The following is a 17,913-nucleotide window of genomic DNA, read 5'->3' on the forward strand; positions in this document are numbered from 1 at the left end:
GCTGGACGTACAACTGGGAGCTTTGTAAGGAGCAAGCAGAGGTTCAGACATTCACGTCAGAGTGGAGGTCAGCCATTGCAACCTTCCCCAGGTGTGACGGGCTGTTCCCACGATGACTGAGACAACGCTATGAATTCCTTTTGTTTAGGAAAAACAAACACAATTCAATAAAGTGAGTTAATATGTAATTATAGCATACAACAGGTGCTGGCATTGCATTAGAGATATAGTTAGGCTCCTGTGGCTGGCAGGAGAAGCAGCTGGTGGTGACTTGTGACTAAGCTGTGAACAATTTTTCATTTTTAATATGAAATTTGGCAGCACCCAGATCTTAATATCCCAATAATATCAACAGCCAGAAAATAAATGCATAATTTGTTCTGTCTAATGCTGAAAGTTAGATTTTTCTACTAGTGCATCAAGAGCTGTATTAGTCCCATGGCAGCACAGAACAAGTGGAGAGGACAGGGTCCTTTGCAGGGACTCGGGTCCATGTAGAGGTGAGTTTGCTCAGACAGTGCTCTGCCGGTACAGCTGTGCCATCAAAATGCCAGACCCCAACTCACATCCTCCACCTCCCGAACCAGGGAGATGCTTTGCCTTAATCTCTGTCTGAGTTTCTATCACAAGCCACTGCCAGAAACATACGAAGAAAGTGCACGTTCATGTGGCCAGAGATGTAACACTCCCTTTTAAAGAAAGCAGCCCCTCTCTGTCAGACCTCTGCAAGCCTCAGCCCTGGCACGGAGCTGGGCTGGCTGGCGAGACAAGCTCTGCTCTCTGCGAGTGAGCGGCTGTGGGAGCATGGCTGGGGGCTGCGCTCCCTCCTCACCCAGGGCCAGCAGCCAGTGCTCCCTCCCTCATGCTCCCTCGGGTGGCTCTGCGGAACGTTCTGACAGGCTCCGTTTACTTTTGTGCTGTTTTCCCCATCGCCACGAAGCCTTTTTTCTGTAGCTGGGAAATACCGAGCTCTTCCCTCTGCTCGAAGTTAATCATCTGCTTGTAATTAACCTGTGACCTCCCACGCCTGCAGCTTGCGCGGGGCAGTGCTGCAGCTTTAACGCAAGCAGTGGAAGCAGGAGGGAGGACAGCAGTGCCAGGTCCGGCCCCGAAGCTGCTGCAGATCCCTCACTGCTGCCCAGCCCTGGCCCTGGCAGCGCTGCCCGCCATGGGGAGCCCCAACCTCCTGGCCGCCCTCCTCGCCGCCGCCATCGCCTCCCTCCTGCCGCTCTCCGCTGCCCCTTCGGCCCACCGCAAGCTCCTGGTGTTCCTGCTTGACGGCTTTCGCTTCGACTACATCGACGACAGTGAGCTGGAGGGTCTGCCGGGCTTTCGGGACATTGTGAACATGGGGGTGAAGGTGGATTACATGACCCCAGACTTCCCCAGCCTCTCCTACCCAAATTACTACACGCTGATGACGGGTGAGTACTTGCATTTCTGTGCTGTGCTGCTCCTTGGAGCTGCCAAGCTCCCCGTGCTGAAGTGGAGGGCAGCTTCCCATTACATTTTCCTCCAAAGACAATGTAAAAATAACACAAGTCGTGCTTTTAGCTGGGAGTTTAAAAGCACTGCGCATTACAGCTCAGTATTGGTTGTCTAAAACCTGCTCTGAACTTGGAAACGCCGCTTGGAGCTGATTTTTGAAGTCCCACTTTGCTCTCCCATGGTGCTGCCAGGTCCCTACCTGCTGCCACTGCAGCAGCACAGCCATCCAGGGCTCCCTGGTGGGAACACTGATGGGGGCTATGGCATATAGAGCATAAAAACGAGTGGCAAATGAATGGAAAATTAATACAGAACCTGCTCAGAGCCTTTCCAGTTAATAAAAAGGCGTGTAAACTAAGGGTGGCTAAGAGAAGAACTTTTTTTCAGTCACCAGGTCTGTTTTGGCATGCTCAGTGTTAAATTTATTTTCAAACTTAACAGACTTTCTGCTTTCACAGGTCTCTGTCTTAACTTTGCCCCAAGTCCTCATATCTGTAATAATCTGAAATAGCCAAATAGAAAAACATTAAGGATTTTTGCTTTTGCTCCCCTACCGTTTTTCTGAATACCCAGAAGAGGCTTTCAGAAAACTGAGATGATATAGTCATAGTTTTCATGATACTGAATTGCTTTTAATCTAAGTGGAGTGACACATGACTACATTGACACTGGGAAGGTGCCCAGAGTACAGCTGGGCCATTTCCATCAGAGAGAGACATCCTGGAAACAATGCTTAAGTTAAAAAAAAAAAAAAACAGAAAAGTTTTTCTGGAGTTTCTGACTGGATTTTTCTCCAGAATTATTTAACGAACAAGACCTTCCACCTAAAGGGAAGGAGTAAGAGAATCTGTACTCTCCTATGATATGTGGCATCTTCTGCTGTCCCTGGAACAATACAGTGCCCAGTGGATCATATACCGCTTGCTGGGAAAGCAAATAGATGCCATTGTAAGACAAAAATCTGACATCAGTTGTGCCCAGCTTGTTTTGAAACCACTTAACCCCTTCCTCCCTCTCTCTCAAGAGAAACGCCTTGCTCATCTCTGAACAGCAAAGAGTACAAAACCACCACAGTTTCCTTTCATGACTTGGTGCAAATGCATGAATGCAGAGCAAATGTCATGACTGAAAATAGAGGAGTCATTCTGCCCCAGACTATGTTCTTTAGGTGTATATAGGCAAACCAGCTTAACACTTCATGTGTGCAAAAAACCTTTGGATGGAGTTGTTAAAGAGAAGAGGGAAAGCGACTGCTTTTACTCCTTACCACATTTAATCATTACTCCTATTAAGTGCATATGCATAGAGTGAAGTCTATAATCAGCCTTTCAAGGAGTTTTGAAAACATCCTATTTTATACTCGCAAAGGAGTGTTGTTTTAGATGATGAAACACCACTACTAGACTTTTCACATTTTTAGGGTATCAGATTTTCTACACCCCAGCCTGAGGCAATGAGACAATCTATGAGACCAAACTCAACTCTTCTTGCAAGTCTCCTGGCCTTCATGATGAGCATCTCAATGCAAATACAACTTAACTGCAAATAACAATTCACCTTCATAACACATGAGTCACAGCAGTGTTAAACAGGTCAGGAACCAACTGAGGACCAAGTTTAGGTGATGAACATGCCCAAAGGAAGATACAAGTCTGCACTTGGGCCCTCGGGGTTTTAGTGTACTCCGTGGTTGTGTCCTGACGTGACAGCAGGGTAAATCCCATGGCTGCACTCTTCTTACTCCCAGTGCCATGGTGCAGTCTCCACAGAAAGGAGATGTCACATTTTAGATGATGGTAGGGTTAGGAGCGTTGGGCATGAGGCAGGTGTAGCAGTAGCTGTGTTCAGTCTGCGCACATTTGATTCAGAAAGCTGGGACAGCTTTTGGAAAAAATGCAGCCATGGCAGGGTGACATAAGCATCACACTGTAGCGACCTGTGTGGGGACAGGCAAGTTACTGTCTCCCCATCGCTGCTATACAGGTTGGGAAAGCTTCCATCACATCTCACCGTTTATGTCTCTCTGCTGCAGGGAGAGGTCTGTAACTGGGTTTGCTTTCATTTGCAACTGGGATGTGTGGGACTTAAACGTTGTCACGGTTTCTTCTGGGAAATCAGGGACTACAAGAACAGGCTGTTCTTGTCTTGTCCTGAACTGCTGCATCACGAGCTGTTAAGAAACTCACATTTTAACCACCAAATTGTCATATTTTAGCATTTGTGAGTACAGTTTCATAGCATATTGGCTTTTTTCAGCTAAATCAGCTTAATTTCTGGCCCCACCTGCACACTCCCACCCCTGACTTGTTCATTATATCCCACCATTTTTTTAGATAAACACTCCAGTCCCTTCCTTATCTATTTGTTCACAAGGTCTTGTGGCCCCACATCCGTTCAGAAGCATATGTGACTGCCAGGTCCAGGACAGCGTGTGCTTGAAAACACAGCAGTTGGGATGTATTTCTCTCTTGCCCCTATCATTTGTGTGAGCAAGGCCTCTCCTTTCTGCATACCATCCTTCACCCAGTATCTGCCCGAGATTCACAACTAGACAAGGGTAGTTTTTACGGGGGATGTTTTCCTTCATTTCAGTGGCTTTGGAGGAGGACAGTGGACTCTCCTCCTTGGACACCATCACCACTGGGACAGGTCGGTCCCCTCAAATCTGAAGTTACCTCCTTCTCCTGCCCAGAGCTGCAGGTGGAGGTTATGGAGGTCAGCAGCATCTGCCCCACTGCATGTCAGTGCAGATGTCAACCTGCACCTATCAGCCCTGCCAGAAGGTAGCTTTCCCCTGCAACGGGAAACTAGCAAGCAGTAGTGCACAGCACAGCCGCCTGATTATCTGCAGGATCTTTTAGTCATTACATTTTACTCTACTGATTCTTTCAAGAAGGCAGCCTAACTGGATTTAGTATTCATGAGAAATAGCAAGTTTACTGAGCTTTTCAAGCTATAACCAAATAAATGCAACCATAACTGATGATCAAGAGCCATGGATCTAAAACCAACTAACTAATGTATGCTAATACGAAGCATACCCCGTTTTGCTGAGACTAGGTGCTAGGTGAAGCACAGACACAGTAGAAGGAACAGGGCCCAGCCGAGGTAAACTAAACAGATTAAATTTGGAAAGGAAGCAGAGGGAGGGAGATGGCTTGCCTGTGGTCATGCAGTGCTGCAGGGTGGCCACAGAGCTCTCCACAGCAAAGCCCCTTCCTACTTAAATCTGCTGCTGCTGTTAACCTGTAAGAAAATATTTGCTGCAACTTCCTGGAGTGACGCAGAAAGCCTCAGCTCAAAGCCCAGGGCCTGCCTAGAGGTCTCTTCCCTTCCTCCACATCTACAGCAATTATGAGAAAGAAAAGCAGAGCATAGAAACAAGAGAAATGCTAATGGTTTGTCTTCTTCGTGTAAAGTTATTGTTTCAGAGCACGGGGGAAAGTTCCCATCTCCCTGTGAGCCAGGGCACTACATCATGACCCTCTGTTCTGGGACATCCCTTCACAGGCGCCCAGGCTGCACCCACCATGCAGACCTAGGTCACACTGTCCTCCTCCAGCTTCCCTTGCTCAGCAGTGCCAGTACCCAAAGACACCACACGTCACAGCTGCCACCCAGCACCCTGCAGGGTCTCCCACCAGGGCCCGGCTGGGGTGGCAGTCACAGCTCAACAGAAAGGCAAAGCACTGCCCTCAATTAGCTGAAAGACAAATGGTGTTTGCTTGAAGAAGCACCAAACACCAGCCAAGTCATTGCTGAAGCAAAGGGATCTTACTGATATGCAACAGGAGATGTTGTTTTGCTACAAACATCTGGTGGTGTGCAAGGCAGCCCAAGGACACACCAAGGGTGTACTGGCTTAAAATCCCACTCTTCTTAAAGCAATCTTCTCTAACAACTTCATTCATGCCACCTTTCTCAGTTTTGGCTTCCACAGTGGTGTAAAGACTGGTTCTTGAGTGGCTGGGTCATTTTCTGAGCTGCTAGGCTGAATCCTATCTGGTGTGCTAGCTCTCCATGCGCCAGTTAGGATATTGCAGTCGTTGACCTGAAAGGCATGATATAAAGTGGTGAATTAGGTAAAAGGAGCTGTTGCTTCTGATACGTGTGTTTGAGAGAGCTTTGCAGGACTCAGTGTGGGCTTGGCAAGGGAGGGAAGGAGGTGTCCAAATACACGTATCCCAAAAGGCTCACTTAATGACACTGCGTGCTGTTTGTTTTGCAAAGAAAGTAATTAAGGCCACAAGCCACCTTGGGTTTTTATTCTGTGGGGAGTTTTTAATTTTTCCCATTCCTTGCCATGGCCTGGCTCTGCAGGGAGCTCTCATGCCAAGCTAAATGGAAAGTCTGAGGTCTTCCCCATTACAGCTGCAAGTACAAGTTATTGCTTCAGAGCCCTTCATGCCATATCTCTCCAGAAAAGCTGCTCATGCTGAGGGGTTTCGGTGTCCCTCACCTGCCAATCTGCAGGTGTTAGGGGGGGTGCTGGGGGACTCCCTGGACCCCAGCTCTGCTGAAGCAACCCCAGCTCTGCTGAAGCAACCCCAGCTGAGGGCATGTAGGGGCCCCTCACATTTCCAGCCCCAACCAGCATAAACACGGATGGACGGTATCACATCTGAGCTGGAAACCCAGAGAGGATTTATTTTCCAAAATTCTAACAACAAATGAGATCTTTTCTGGCAGGTCCTCCATGCAGATGTGCCAGTCACCTGATAAGCTGTGCAGCCCCATGTCCAAGAGCTGTATTTCTCTTGGCCTCCGTGGGAGGTGGAGGGAGACCCTGCTTGCAGAGGTGGCGGGGGGGGAGCTGCTTGGAGAGGAACCGGCCAGGGGCCCCCATGTCCCTTTTTGGACAGGACCTGATCTTAAATACTTGGCAGAGAGGCTGGGAGGTCCCATGAAGCTTGCAGGATGGGGGAGGAGGTTGAACAGAGGTTGTTTCAAGTCTCCTGCACCCGAGGTGAGGACTGTAGTCTTTGCAGGGTTCTCCCACACTTGCAATAACTCAGTGATGGCATGTTTGAGGCTTCTCTAAAATATAAGGGTGATGTGTAGTGTTTCCCCAGCCATTGCAGCTCACCCTTGCCTGTGCCATCACCTTCTCCTCTGCATGACAGGAGGGAGAGGGGCAGCATGGCAGAGGTCCCAGGGATGGCTAACAGTCAAGGTCTACTCTGTCAGACTGAAGGTTTCACCCATCTTCCACATTTATGCCATCCTTCCTCCATTCCTCACTCTCAGTGTTGGCGTGCTTGACTGCTGAGAGGCTTTGGTGGATGACGCTGCTGTCTGATAAATAGCCAGTCTGCTGCTGTTTTCCCCTGAGCACAGCAAATCTCGATGTATGCCACAGCCAGTTTATTCCATGTTTTCTGGGAGCAAATGTCCTTTGGGCTCCCACCTTTGAAGTTCTTTGGAGTCTGGCTGATGTGTACATGTACTAGTATACTTATTGTGCTGTGAGAGGTCTCCATGTTTACAGCACAGCATCTCCACTCTCCATCCACTTGGTACCCAGAGGAAGCCCCACCTGGTGATGGCTGTAGCAGATGCTTCTTTTCTGCTGCCCAGTTAATGGTATCCAGACTCCAGCCTGGTCCAGGAAAGGATGCTGGCAATTTCTGTTTAGCAGTTAAGCAAGCTTTTAACTACATAAACAATACTTGCACATTGTCTGAGGCATAAAAAATGGAGGGCTAGGAGTACAACAGGGTGCAGATGAACTGCAACTATCTCAACTTCACTGTCCAAGCTGAGAAAAAAGCCATAAGGACACAGAGAGCATGATGAGTGACAAAGGAATAGGATTTTTTTATTTTTGCTCCTCTTTTAACCACCACAGATGCCAGCAACAGCAAAGATTTAAATGATTGTGTTTGTGACATACAGTTTTTAAATAAATACCCTCTTCTTTTTCTTGGATTCAGTAGCTTTCCATTTCTAAAATTGTGTGTTGGGAAGCAAAAGAGCACAAAGAAGTTTGTGGTAATACTCTTAACTGGCAGGGAAGGGGTACTATCCTAGCAAGGACAGGCTGGAGAAGAGAGTGGGAACCAGGAGGGTTTTTCATTTTCACATTCTTCATCTTGCTTTGTTTACTCGCCGCCTGCAGAAAGGCTGCAATGCCAAGTGCCAAGATTTTTCTCTTTCACACATACACAAAATGTTGTAAAAATCTGTGTTTGCTTTCTACCAGTTAAAAAAATGGAAACACTTTCAAAGTGGAGAACAGAAAGTTTTCTCTAGCACAAGTTCATATGCTACAAATTGAAGCACAGAGGTTTTCCCTTCTTACTAGCTACAACCTCACAGCTCACAACTAGTATACCTGCTACCAGCTATTCGCAGCAGTAAGTGGACATTCACATATATGGTATTTCTTTGCCCAGAGCTGAAGTCACAGCTGATGAACAGGAAACTGCCAGAGGCTCGTACCCTCTCTAGTGGTGCAGGCAGCAGCTTTGCCCATCATTTTGTTCAGGTCCTCTGTAGTGCTTGGAGCTGCGGTGTCCTCAAGCCGTACCCAGTTGTGGGAGGTCAGGGGTCCCAGCCTGGTCCCTCAGCCCACCACTGCCACTCAGGTCAGGAGATCAGCTGACAGCTCGGAGCGTCTCCTCTCCAGGGACACAAGACCTGCCTTACCACACAAGCAAGCACCTGCAAAGCCTAAGCTGGATGCTTTGGAAGCAATTTTCGTTCACCCCAGGCCTGGCTCCATTATGAAAGCATTGAATTAAGAGTTTCACGCTCTTATGAAATGAATCCCCTTCAGGGAAAAAAAATAATGCTCTGTATAGCAGAGATTTTCCTGTGCCTTTTGATGTGATCCTACTTGGATTGCAAAGTCTTGCCCGATGTAGGCTAAGGTGTTTCTGCTCTGGATCTGTCTGGTATAGGAGGTCATAAAAAAATTGGAAAGACTTTGCCAGAAAGCTCTTCTGGGAACATAAACTGTCTGTGCACATCTTGCAGGTACTGTTTTTGCTTGGGGGCCTGCAGATGGCAGGGCCACTTTGCCCAGACCAGCACTCCCCCCCTGACTTCTCATGAGCCCTGGTCTTCTCCAGGCCACTTAAGGTTTAGCACACAGGTTTTGTTTTTTCCCTGTGGTCTTTCTTTTCAAAGCAGGGCAGATGAGACCCAGCAGGGGAAAAGCAGAGCAGGGCATATATCAAAGCAGGCAGAACTGGGCTCTTCAGGATGCTCTGCTCACAGCAGGCTGGACTCAGTCCTTGGGGACAGCAACACCACGATAGTCTGCTTTGGAGTGGGAATACCGTGCTGGTGACTTTTGAAGTCCTGCTCTCTTCCTCCTCACGGCAGGCAGCATGAGCAGAACAGGGCAAGACACCCAGCAGGTCTCCAGTGGGGTTGGAAGTGGGGTGAGAAACTGATAAATGAGCAGGTCTAGGTTAAAATTTAAGTGGCTCTTCAAGCAAGGGAATAGCAGAGGAAAGACACTGGGGAGGGAAGAAAGGGGAGAAAGGGAGCAGCATGTCTCTCTTGGGCTGTTAAAACCTACCTACGTTACATCTGTGAAGCTGTTTGAGTGGAGGAACTTAGCTCTTCCTCAGCCTATATAGCCCCACGGCAGCCTGTGCTTGCATCTGCCCCCCTGGGAGTGGGGACATCATGGTGGGAGGAAAGGTCTCACAGTAGCAGCAAGGCATGCATATAATATTACACAGTACAGTAGATTTAGCTAAATGCATGGACTTATGTTCGTCATCAGGTGGATACCACGTGGGTACAGATTATTGTACCTTTGCTGTGCTGACTAATATACTCACCATGGGTTCTATGATAAATCTGATTTGCTCAGTGCAGAGACTGTTTACCTCTGGTTTGTTGCCCGATGCGCCAGGTATAGCACTGCACATCTTCCACATGCTGCCTCTCTTTAAAAAAAAAAAGATGACTGAGTGTTTCAGAAGAGCATTTTCTCTTGTAGATTTAATGCAGATGGTCCCTGTATGATATATCATGCCTACTGGTGATCCTACACACTGTCCTGCAGTCAGTGAAAGACCACCAAAGAAAGAAGAGGTCATTCCTATAGCAAATGCTAGAGGAGCATACGCTCTGGTTTCCAAATCTCACATACGGTTAATGTAGGGTGCACAGCACTCAGCATTACTGTGCTATTGTTGTGGGTGGTCAAGTGGCTGCATGTTTTGTTGGTTTTGTTGGCTTTTTTTTTTTAATTTCATCTTTGTTTTGCAGAGATTCATTTGAATGCTGACAAAAGTGCCTGGAGACATGGGAATGTGCTTTAGACAAAGCCAATGCTGTAAGAAGTGTAGTGTCCAAGTAAGCTGTAGCACGCAGACTTGCAAATGCTTTTGCTGGCTCTCTTCCAGAAAGATACAGCAGTTATCATATTCCTGGGAACTATACCCTCTTTGTTTTCCTCTGTTGCTTGAGGAAAGGGTGCTTTTTACTACAATTGCAGTGAGGTTAAATAATGACATCTGTATGCTGAAATTGCTTTTTGCCCTGTTTCTACTTCTGAAACTCTTTAAGATAATGTTTGATTACAGAGGAAAGCTGCAGTAATGGAAGCAATAATAAATTCAGCGTGTTATGGTGTCTGTCTAACACCATGTTGCTATTTTGATAATTGTTAAAAAGGAGATCACCAAAAGATCATTTTCTCAGGCTGGAGAAAATAAGTTACAACAGGGGATGTAAAGAACTGGCGTTGTACATGTGACCCAAAAGAAATTTGAGAAGTGACCTTAATTCTGTGTATAAGTGTCTCTGGGGTGGCAGAAATGCCAGCTATTGCAGGGCTTTTTACTCCGGTGAGCAAGGCACAGAATAGCCATGGTTGAAGATTAACAAAAGTCAAAAATAGAATTGGAGACCAGACATATTTTTTGAACAGTGTTTACTGATGATCAATATTGGGACAAGCAACCCAAGGAAGAGATTGATTAGTTGGTTATTGATGTCTTCCAGGGAGGTCTGGGGTCTTTCTGGGACACAGACTTCAGGCAAGCAGACACGGATGGCTCCAGACACCATTAAATGGTCATGTCTTTTGGTCTGTCTGCTCATCTGATCGTCCCTTCTGGCCCTGTGAACCAGGAATGTCTGCAATGAAAATCGATGCCTTATAGTCTCTAGGCCTCTTTTTCAATATAAAAAAAGGAGAGTTGGAGTCCATAGAAGAATGAACTTGCCTGATGTGTAGATCAGAAGAATACTGTCCTCTGTATTAGTGCACAGTGTTCATTAAACTTCCCAGCAACTCTACAAAGAACAATCTCTGTTCTGTTCCTTAGAGAGGTGGGCAAACTGACAGCAGACCTTAAATCCTATAGGGAGTTCACATCAGTAGCAGCTAGAGCTCATTGTTTTTATATGAAGACTACACTATACATCATACAAATACATGACCTAACATCTTGAGCACCAACCTGCAGGTTTCCCAGGCTGGCACTAGTTGACTGCCTGCAGTTTAGCAGGTTGGTATATGCTCAGGAGTACATGGATTTCAAGAAGGTGAAGAGACAGGGTTGTCCTCTAAGTAGGAAGACTGAGTTTTTGATGCACTATAGAGGCTTCCCTCTAGCTCTTTGAGACTTACAACAAAGAAAGCACTTGGCAGCCTAAAGAGGACAGATTACTGCCCATCCAATCTACCAGTTCTCCTATATTAAACCTGTTTGGTTTAATATGGTAAATAGTGACTGCCACAAATTGGGATTGCTTTTCTCCACTTGGGGGGAGGAAATGTTTTGCATAATTGAAATACTTCGTAGTAGGGAAGGAGAGTTCAAAATCCATTTCAAGATCACACGTGCCCAAAGTATACAGAGTCCTCTGCTCAAAGTGACACCTTTTCAAAACAAGCATACCAAGGTTATTTCAGTTCTGATCACCACACTCGGTTTCACAGTAATCAAAGCCTGTTATCTGGATCCTTGCAGTATCGTGAGTCATCAGCTAATGATGACAGTGTCTCACATATGCATCAGTCATTGTTTTTTAAGGTATGGAAATCATGAACTCCCAGTACAACTTATTCTTCAACATTTCTTTTCCCATCTTTGGTTTATTCACCTGCAGATTAACTCTTAAAATACAGTATCTTCTCCTCTGACAGTGACAAGAAGTGGAAGACCTCTCTCAGCTATTATATACTAGTGCCTTGTAATATAAAATTGCCCAAGGGCCCCCAAGATGCAGTAAGAGGGCTGAAAATGTCTGATGAAATGATTGCTGTTCCCACAACCAAGAACAAAGTGTGTTCATTTAAAAAACAAGCAAACAAACAAACCATAGCAAAAAATAAAAGTAATATATAAAGGTTTTAGCCTAGTTTTTGCTTGTTTGTGGAAAAACAATGGGCCCTATGGCTAAAGGAGAGGGAAAATGTGAGTTTCCCAAACTTTATTCTGTTTCCAGATTGTGCTCTTATCCATTCCTGTTCATAGACTGCTTCTCGCAGCCCTCTGTGTCTGTGCACTGGTGGGTACCTTAAAATGGCCTTAGACTTCCAGATGTTGTGTGTGTAGAAGGAGCCAGGCATCAGACAAACATGTGGCACTCGCTTGGGCTGCTGCTGCCATGGTTTTGTGTGTGTAGACTGGGTACGACATGTTGAGCAGGCCATGGGGTGTTGGATTTGTTTCTTCTGGCCTCAGCTGTCTAAAAGTTGGCTGTATGAAGCTAAGTGAATGATCTTTCTCTACAATTAATAGGGAGAAATATGCATCTCCAGAGGATAACTCCTCCCGGATACCTTAGATGTCTATCTTAGGATGGCATGAATTGCTTTCTAGAGATGCCTCTTCTTCTTCATTGACTGTGAAGGGAACACAGGTGGCTGACAAGCTTCAGCAACTAACTTTTAGGTGGCTGAACTGGGGGTGGATAGAGAGCTACCTAGAGGACCTCAGTAAGAGGTAACAGAGTTCAGAAAAACGTATGAGTGGTTGCAAAGTAAGAGGTCCCTGAGTTCAAATCAGGGCTTTTCAGCTAATTTGCTGGATGATCCAGTGGTGGTGCTGGTGGTATCCTTCTGCTGGAGAACACCGATCTGATTGTGTTGATTTTTTTCTCTTCCCCCAAAGGTCGCCACTGTGAGGTCCATCAGATGATTGGAAACTATATGTGGGACCAAAAGGCAAATATATCTTTTGATATTGGTGTGAATAAAGAAAGCCTGCTGCCTCTCTGGTGGAATGGATCGGAGCCTTTGTGGGTCACAATGATGAAAGAAAAAAAGAACGTTTCCATGTACTACTGGCCAGGTTAGTATGCCAGGAATTGCTACTGTCTTAACAGTGCATCTTTACATCTAAGCACTCCATACGCTGTAGGATGACTCTTTAATATAGTTCTGAAATACAGACAAGAATTATGAGTGCTTTGCTAACCACTCATAGAAATGAATTATCTTTTCTTAGGCCATGACAATTTGTATATGCTTAGAAAGGAAAAGACTGAAGTGTCACTGGAGGTAGCTGTCCACTAAATGTTACCTTCAGGGGGGTGCTGGCTTGCAGACCATCCCCTCCTCCACCAAATTCTCGATCCTCTTGCCCACCTGTAGCTTCTGCTGTGCTGAATCGTTGCTCCATGAATGGTTCATGGAGCAACACTGTAGACCATGACACTGACCAAAGTTAAACAGTAACCATCCTCCCCCAATGCTTGGAAATTAGCAGCTGAGAGCTGAAGACGATCTACTGTGTAGGGACAGCAAAATCCAGATGAAAGCAAAGTATCCTTTGGTGAGCTGGAGTGAGCACTCTTGTCCTCCTTCATCATTAACTCAACTGGGGTCCCGGTTGCTCTGAATCTGAGCCATTCACTTGGAGGGACTTGGCCTTTTCATTCCTCATTTGTTGGATATTGGACAACTGAAATCACTAGGGATGTATAATAAAAAGTCTTTTTTAACAAACAGGAGTATACCCTTAGTCTGTCCATTTAAGAACCCACATGGAAATAAATGTTCCAGCTGTGCAGCCAGACCAAATCTCTTACAAATTACCAAGCTTCTCAACTTGATCTTTAAACTCTGCTACCTAAGCAGGACCCCAATATCCTTATACGTGTAACTGCAGGCTAGAGGACCACATGTTAGAAGAGGTGTACTGAATACAGCCAGTGCCAGCGGGTAGGGCAGCGGCAGCTGACTCACATCGCAGGCTCCTGGCCAGCTCTTCTTCTGCATCCCAATGCACATGTGCCTGGTCATGCTCTTTCCATGAAACGTGTCTAATGGCATCCCACAAAAAAGGCCACAGTTCTCAGGAAAGGGAAGAAAGAGTGAACCAAGATGAAAAACATTGAAAACCCATCCAGACTGTTTCTACAGTACTGAAGAGGAAAAAGATCTGAGGGTGACAATATTGCATTATGGATTCAAAGGCAGTCCAAGGGATGGGAATTGCAGACCAGATATAATGGTTTGGATAGGCCCTCAAAAAAAAAGCTTCTTATTGGAGATCACATAAGTGACCTAACAGCAATGCAAATAGTAGGATATAGAAATTATACAAGAATGTAGACATTCTTCTAAAGATTTACAAAAACACCTGTTTCTGTAGACTATTCATTTTTAACTACTAATGTAACTGCACTGAATAGGTATAATTATATACTGAATAGATGTAACAGGCTACAGAGATCTACTGAAATCCAAAAGAATAGTATCACTTCCATTAAATGCCTTCAGACTTTACCTAGCTCCTTCATGTTGCACTTTGAGCAGTATCTCCCAGGGAGAAGACGTATGAGGTGTATATGTATGTATCCTGTATACATATGTGTACCCTTCACACGTACGTGTCTACTATTTCCAGTGAAAGTTGAAAGGAACAATAGAGCCTCCCTTTTCCCAGTGCTTATGCTGCCAAATGTATGCATCGACTCTCTTACGAAACAGAGGGGGAATTTTTTGCGTGAATCTGGTATTTTAGCTGTGAATGTGTACATCTGTCTATCATTAATTATTTATCTCTGACAGACAACCTTTGGCAAAGTCATCAGTGCCTCAGTTCAGCAAACGCATAAGCACATGCTTATTTTAAGGGTGTTCATGGTCTCAAAGGACGCGTTGGCCATACAGGGTCAGGCACAGGGCAGGAAGCGGGGTGAAACATAGAACTATTGAACTAAAACACAGGGCAGTTGGGCTGCAGTAGGACTCCAGGTGTAACTGGAGTAAACAGAAGTCACATCAAATGCGATAGTATTTATTACATTTTCCCTATATAATTTTTTGAACAGTTTTCTAGTTCCATAGTAAGGATGCAATCCTCTCTAAAAAATCTACATCTATTGTTTTAAAGCTTTAATTCTTAACAAGGCATTTGACTGTGGAGCAATGCCAAACAAAATGAAAGAAAAAATAAGGGTTTAATAACCAAGGTGGGGAGAGGTCCCACTGACATTGGCATTGCATATGACCTGCTATTAGTGATTAGCCTTCCAGCCTGAGGATATACTGCTGCTTGGTAATGAATCTTGCAAATTTGATAAAGATCCAAATAGGAAATGTTTGGGAAACTCTTAATAGGAACTGCAATGTACAGCCAAATTCATCACACTTTGTTCTGGAAGATGCTATTTTCTCTCTAGCCAGCGGTGAAGACAAATGAGACCGATCAAATGTAGCAGAAATGCACTGTGAATGCCAGCAAGCTGATTCCCAGGGTTAATTTACACCACTGCCATTTCCTTCTCAGAGCCAGTTCCAAGCTTTGCAAAGTCTGAACCCAAAATCTGCCACTTCATATTCTTCCCTGTGTTCCTCTCTCCTGCATAGTCAGTGCTTAAAGGAAGAAAATCCAGACCCCAGCAAACAGGGACACAGATCAGTAGGGCTGCCAGATGCGAACATCCATTCATCACAGCTTTATCTCTGAGCCCAACACAAACACAGCAAAGACAACTCATGGGCAGAATTCATCTGGGCTCTCCTGCCTCTAGAAGCAGAGGACCCAAAATACCATCGTGCCGGTGGTCCCTACCACCACTTCTGCCAAAATATAAGCACTTGGCTTGTAAGGACATTTTTCTCCTTTCTTCACAGTGTTTATAAGGCAGTTTCTGTTCTTCAAGGCATTCCTAGGGAAAAAGTCATGTATACTCCGACTGTTTGATTCCTAAGTGTAACAGGTAAGGCTGTACGTGGGGTGAAATGCACAGCCGCACGCCCAGGTTGCCTGTCTGAAGCACTGCAACTCCAGTGGATGGAGCAGCCCCAGGGGAGTGAGAGAGCATCCCAGCGGTACCACCAAAGTCAAAGCTTTATTGCACTCCTTACGGTCAGCCTGGTGGGTGATGTTACCCCAGACCCTCAAACTCTTTCATTTTCTGGCAGCCTATGCAACATCCTTTCTAAACACTGAAATGAGAGAAAGGGAAAAAAAAGGACCGTAAATCCAACTTTTTGCCATTTAAACACAACATTTACCAGACCGTAAAGCTAGTCTGGGAAGTTTTCAAAATCTTCTGTTATGACATGAAGTGTCCAACTGTTAAATCAATGTTTAGAAATGCAATTTAAAGTTGGCAGAGGTTTGGGTCTCTATGTCAGATAGATAAAGAGGAGCCTACATATATCACTGTGAAACAAGTCCTTATTCCTGCTCCAGTAGTTCAGGTTTTTAAATAAAGGTTTAGCGTAATACAAAACTGTGCAGAAAGGTATCTAACATTACATCATAGTAAATACAGCTCATCTATTTGTAATTTAACCAAGAAAAACTTAACATTCCCTTTGGCTCCAAATCTTTTTAAATTTTCTTTCCCATAATATTTAAATGAGAAAATTTACCATCTGTCCTGGCCTCTACCAAAATTAAATTTAAATATTTAAGGGTCTTCATGGCCAGTATTTTGGAACTGTAACAAGCCTCAACATCAAAAATCCAATTTTAAGTTCTGTTCATCACAGAAGATTAAAAAAAAAAAAAAAAAAAAAAGAAAAAGGAAGCCCTTGTTATCTAAGCAGCCTGAATTTTCAGTGTTACTGCCAATGAACTGCACACTTGAAGACCAATATTTAGTGGCCAAAATTATTTCTAACTGTTGCTGCCTCTGTAGCCTTTTATGTCATGCTCATCACTTGACAATCTAGAAATAGCAAAGATATCTCAGCAACTAAAATATCCCAGATCCCCAAGAGGTTAATGCTTCCAGTTAAAATTATCGCTTGAGTAATTCTGAGGAACATTATCTGAGAAAATTATAATCTGATGTCAGTATCTGAAGAGGAAAAAAGAGGCAAAATCATCATATTAGTCATTGGCTATGAGCAATCATCCACCCAAACTAAAATAATAGGCATTTCAAAATGCATACTGAACTTCTTGCCTGGCTTTGGAGTCAATCTTTCCCCAAACTCAAGTGTCAGAGGAGAAATTGGATCCGAAGTTCCAATTCAGTCCTGAAATACTAGCAAAGCCCACAGAGGATTACTGCCTCATCTCCAGCATCCAAGGTAGCTCTGAAAGCCCATGTTTTGATGCTGGTAGCACCCAGGACATCATGCAAAAGACTGAAGCTGCATGCCCTCAGGGCAGGGGGCAAGGGCTCCTGCTTCCTGGAGATGACTTTAGGTCACTCATGGAATACATTTTTTGGATGATTTGGTTAGGTAGCAGCTGGGACCTGTCTCTGTTGTAGAATGTGATTTCTTGAAGGTGCTGTGTACAAATGTATGGAAGTTTTACTATGGGACAGTATGGACAGTCAGTTCTTGTCAGGTAATCTGCAGTCTGTTCATCCAGGTTGCAGATTACTTTCACGGTGGGGAGATAAACACTGAAGTATCTCCATACAGAAAGGGGAAGACCAAGTCATATAAGTTTGGGGCAACAGGGGAAGAACAAAAAATGAGCACCATCACACACTCCTACAATTTTTATTAAAAAATAATTAGATAGAGGTTCAAAATTATCTAAACATGTTTTTACAGAAAAGTAAATTAATTGACTACATTTTATGTTTATTATTGCAAATAATTAATTCTTACTAACAATCATAATAGATAGAGTCCCTTGAAACACACAAAGAATTGGAGACCTGAGACCTGCTACCGTGGACCACTGGGTGAAGAGACTGAATCTGCCATATGTGCTAAGGCTCTTTAACTTTTGGAAAGGGTAGCCTCCATCTGACTTATCTGGCTTTCTACAAATCAGTGAAGATTTTTAAAAATTTCATAAGCTTAAATAGTTAAGTTTTTCTAACCTTTCATGATATTCCTGAGAAGTCACAATCAGAAGTCTCTTAGCCAGCTTAGCCTGCAAGCGGTGTGCTTTTCCCTGTGTCCCAGTCCTGAACCTCAGTGATGTCAGCCCATGCAGGCTGAGATGCAAGACACTGACAAATTCTCTTTGCTGAGTGTCCCACTAAGCAAACCACTGTAAATCATCTCTGAAGGCAGCTCTG

The 17,913-nt window shown here is 44.8% G+C and overlaps 1 protein-coding gene across 1 annotated transcript in view; it reads left to right on the forward strand.

Moving 5' to 3' along the window:
* The first annotated feature begins 927 nt into the window (after positions 1 to 927).
* The window catches only part of ENPP6 (ectonucleotide pyrophosphatase/phosphodiesterase 6), a 33,893-nt gene continuing 16,907 nt past the window's right edge, over positions 928 to 17,913 (forward strand). The window contains exons 1-2 of the mRNA XM_074866403.1: positions 928 to 1,424; positions 12,576 to 12,755. Of these exons, the coding sequence (XP_074722504.1) occupies positions 1,169 to 1,424; positions 12,576 to 12,755 (436 nt within the window). The 5' untranslated portion in view covers positions 928 to 1,168. The remainder of the gene's footprint in view (positions 1,425 to 12,575; positions 12,756 to 17,913) is intronic.

This window comes from Strix uralensis, chromosome 4 (genome assembly GCF_047716275.1).
Source record: "Strix uralensis isolate ZFMK-TIS-50842 chromosome 4, bStrUra1, whole genome shotgun sequence".
Classification (NCBI taxonomy): domain Eukaryota; kingdom Metazoa; phylum Chordata; class Aves; order Strigiformes; family Strigidae; genus Strix; species Strix uralensis.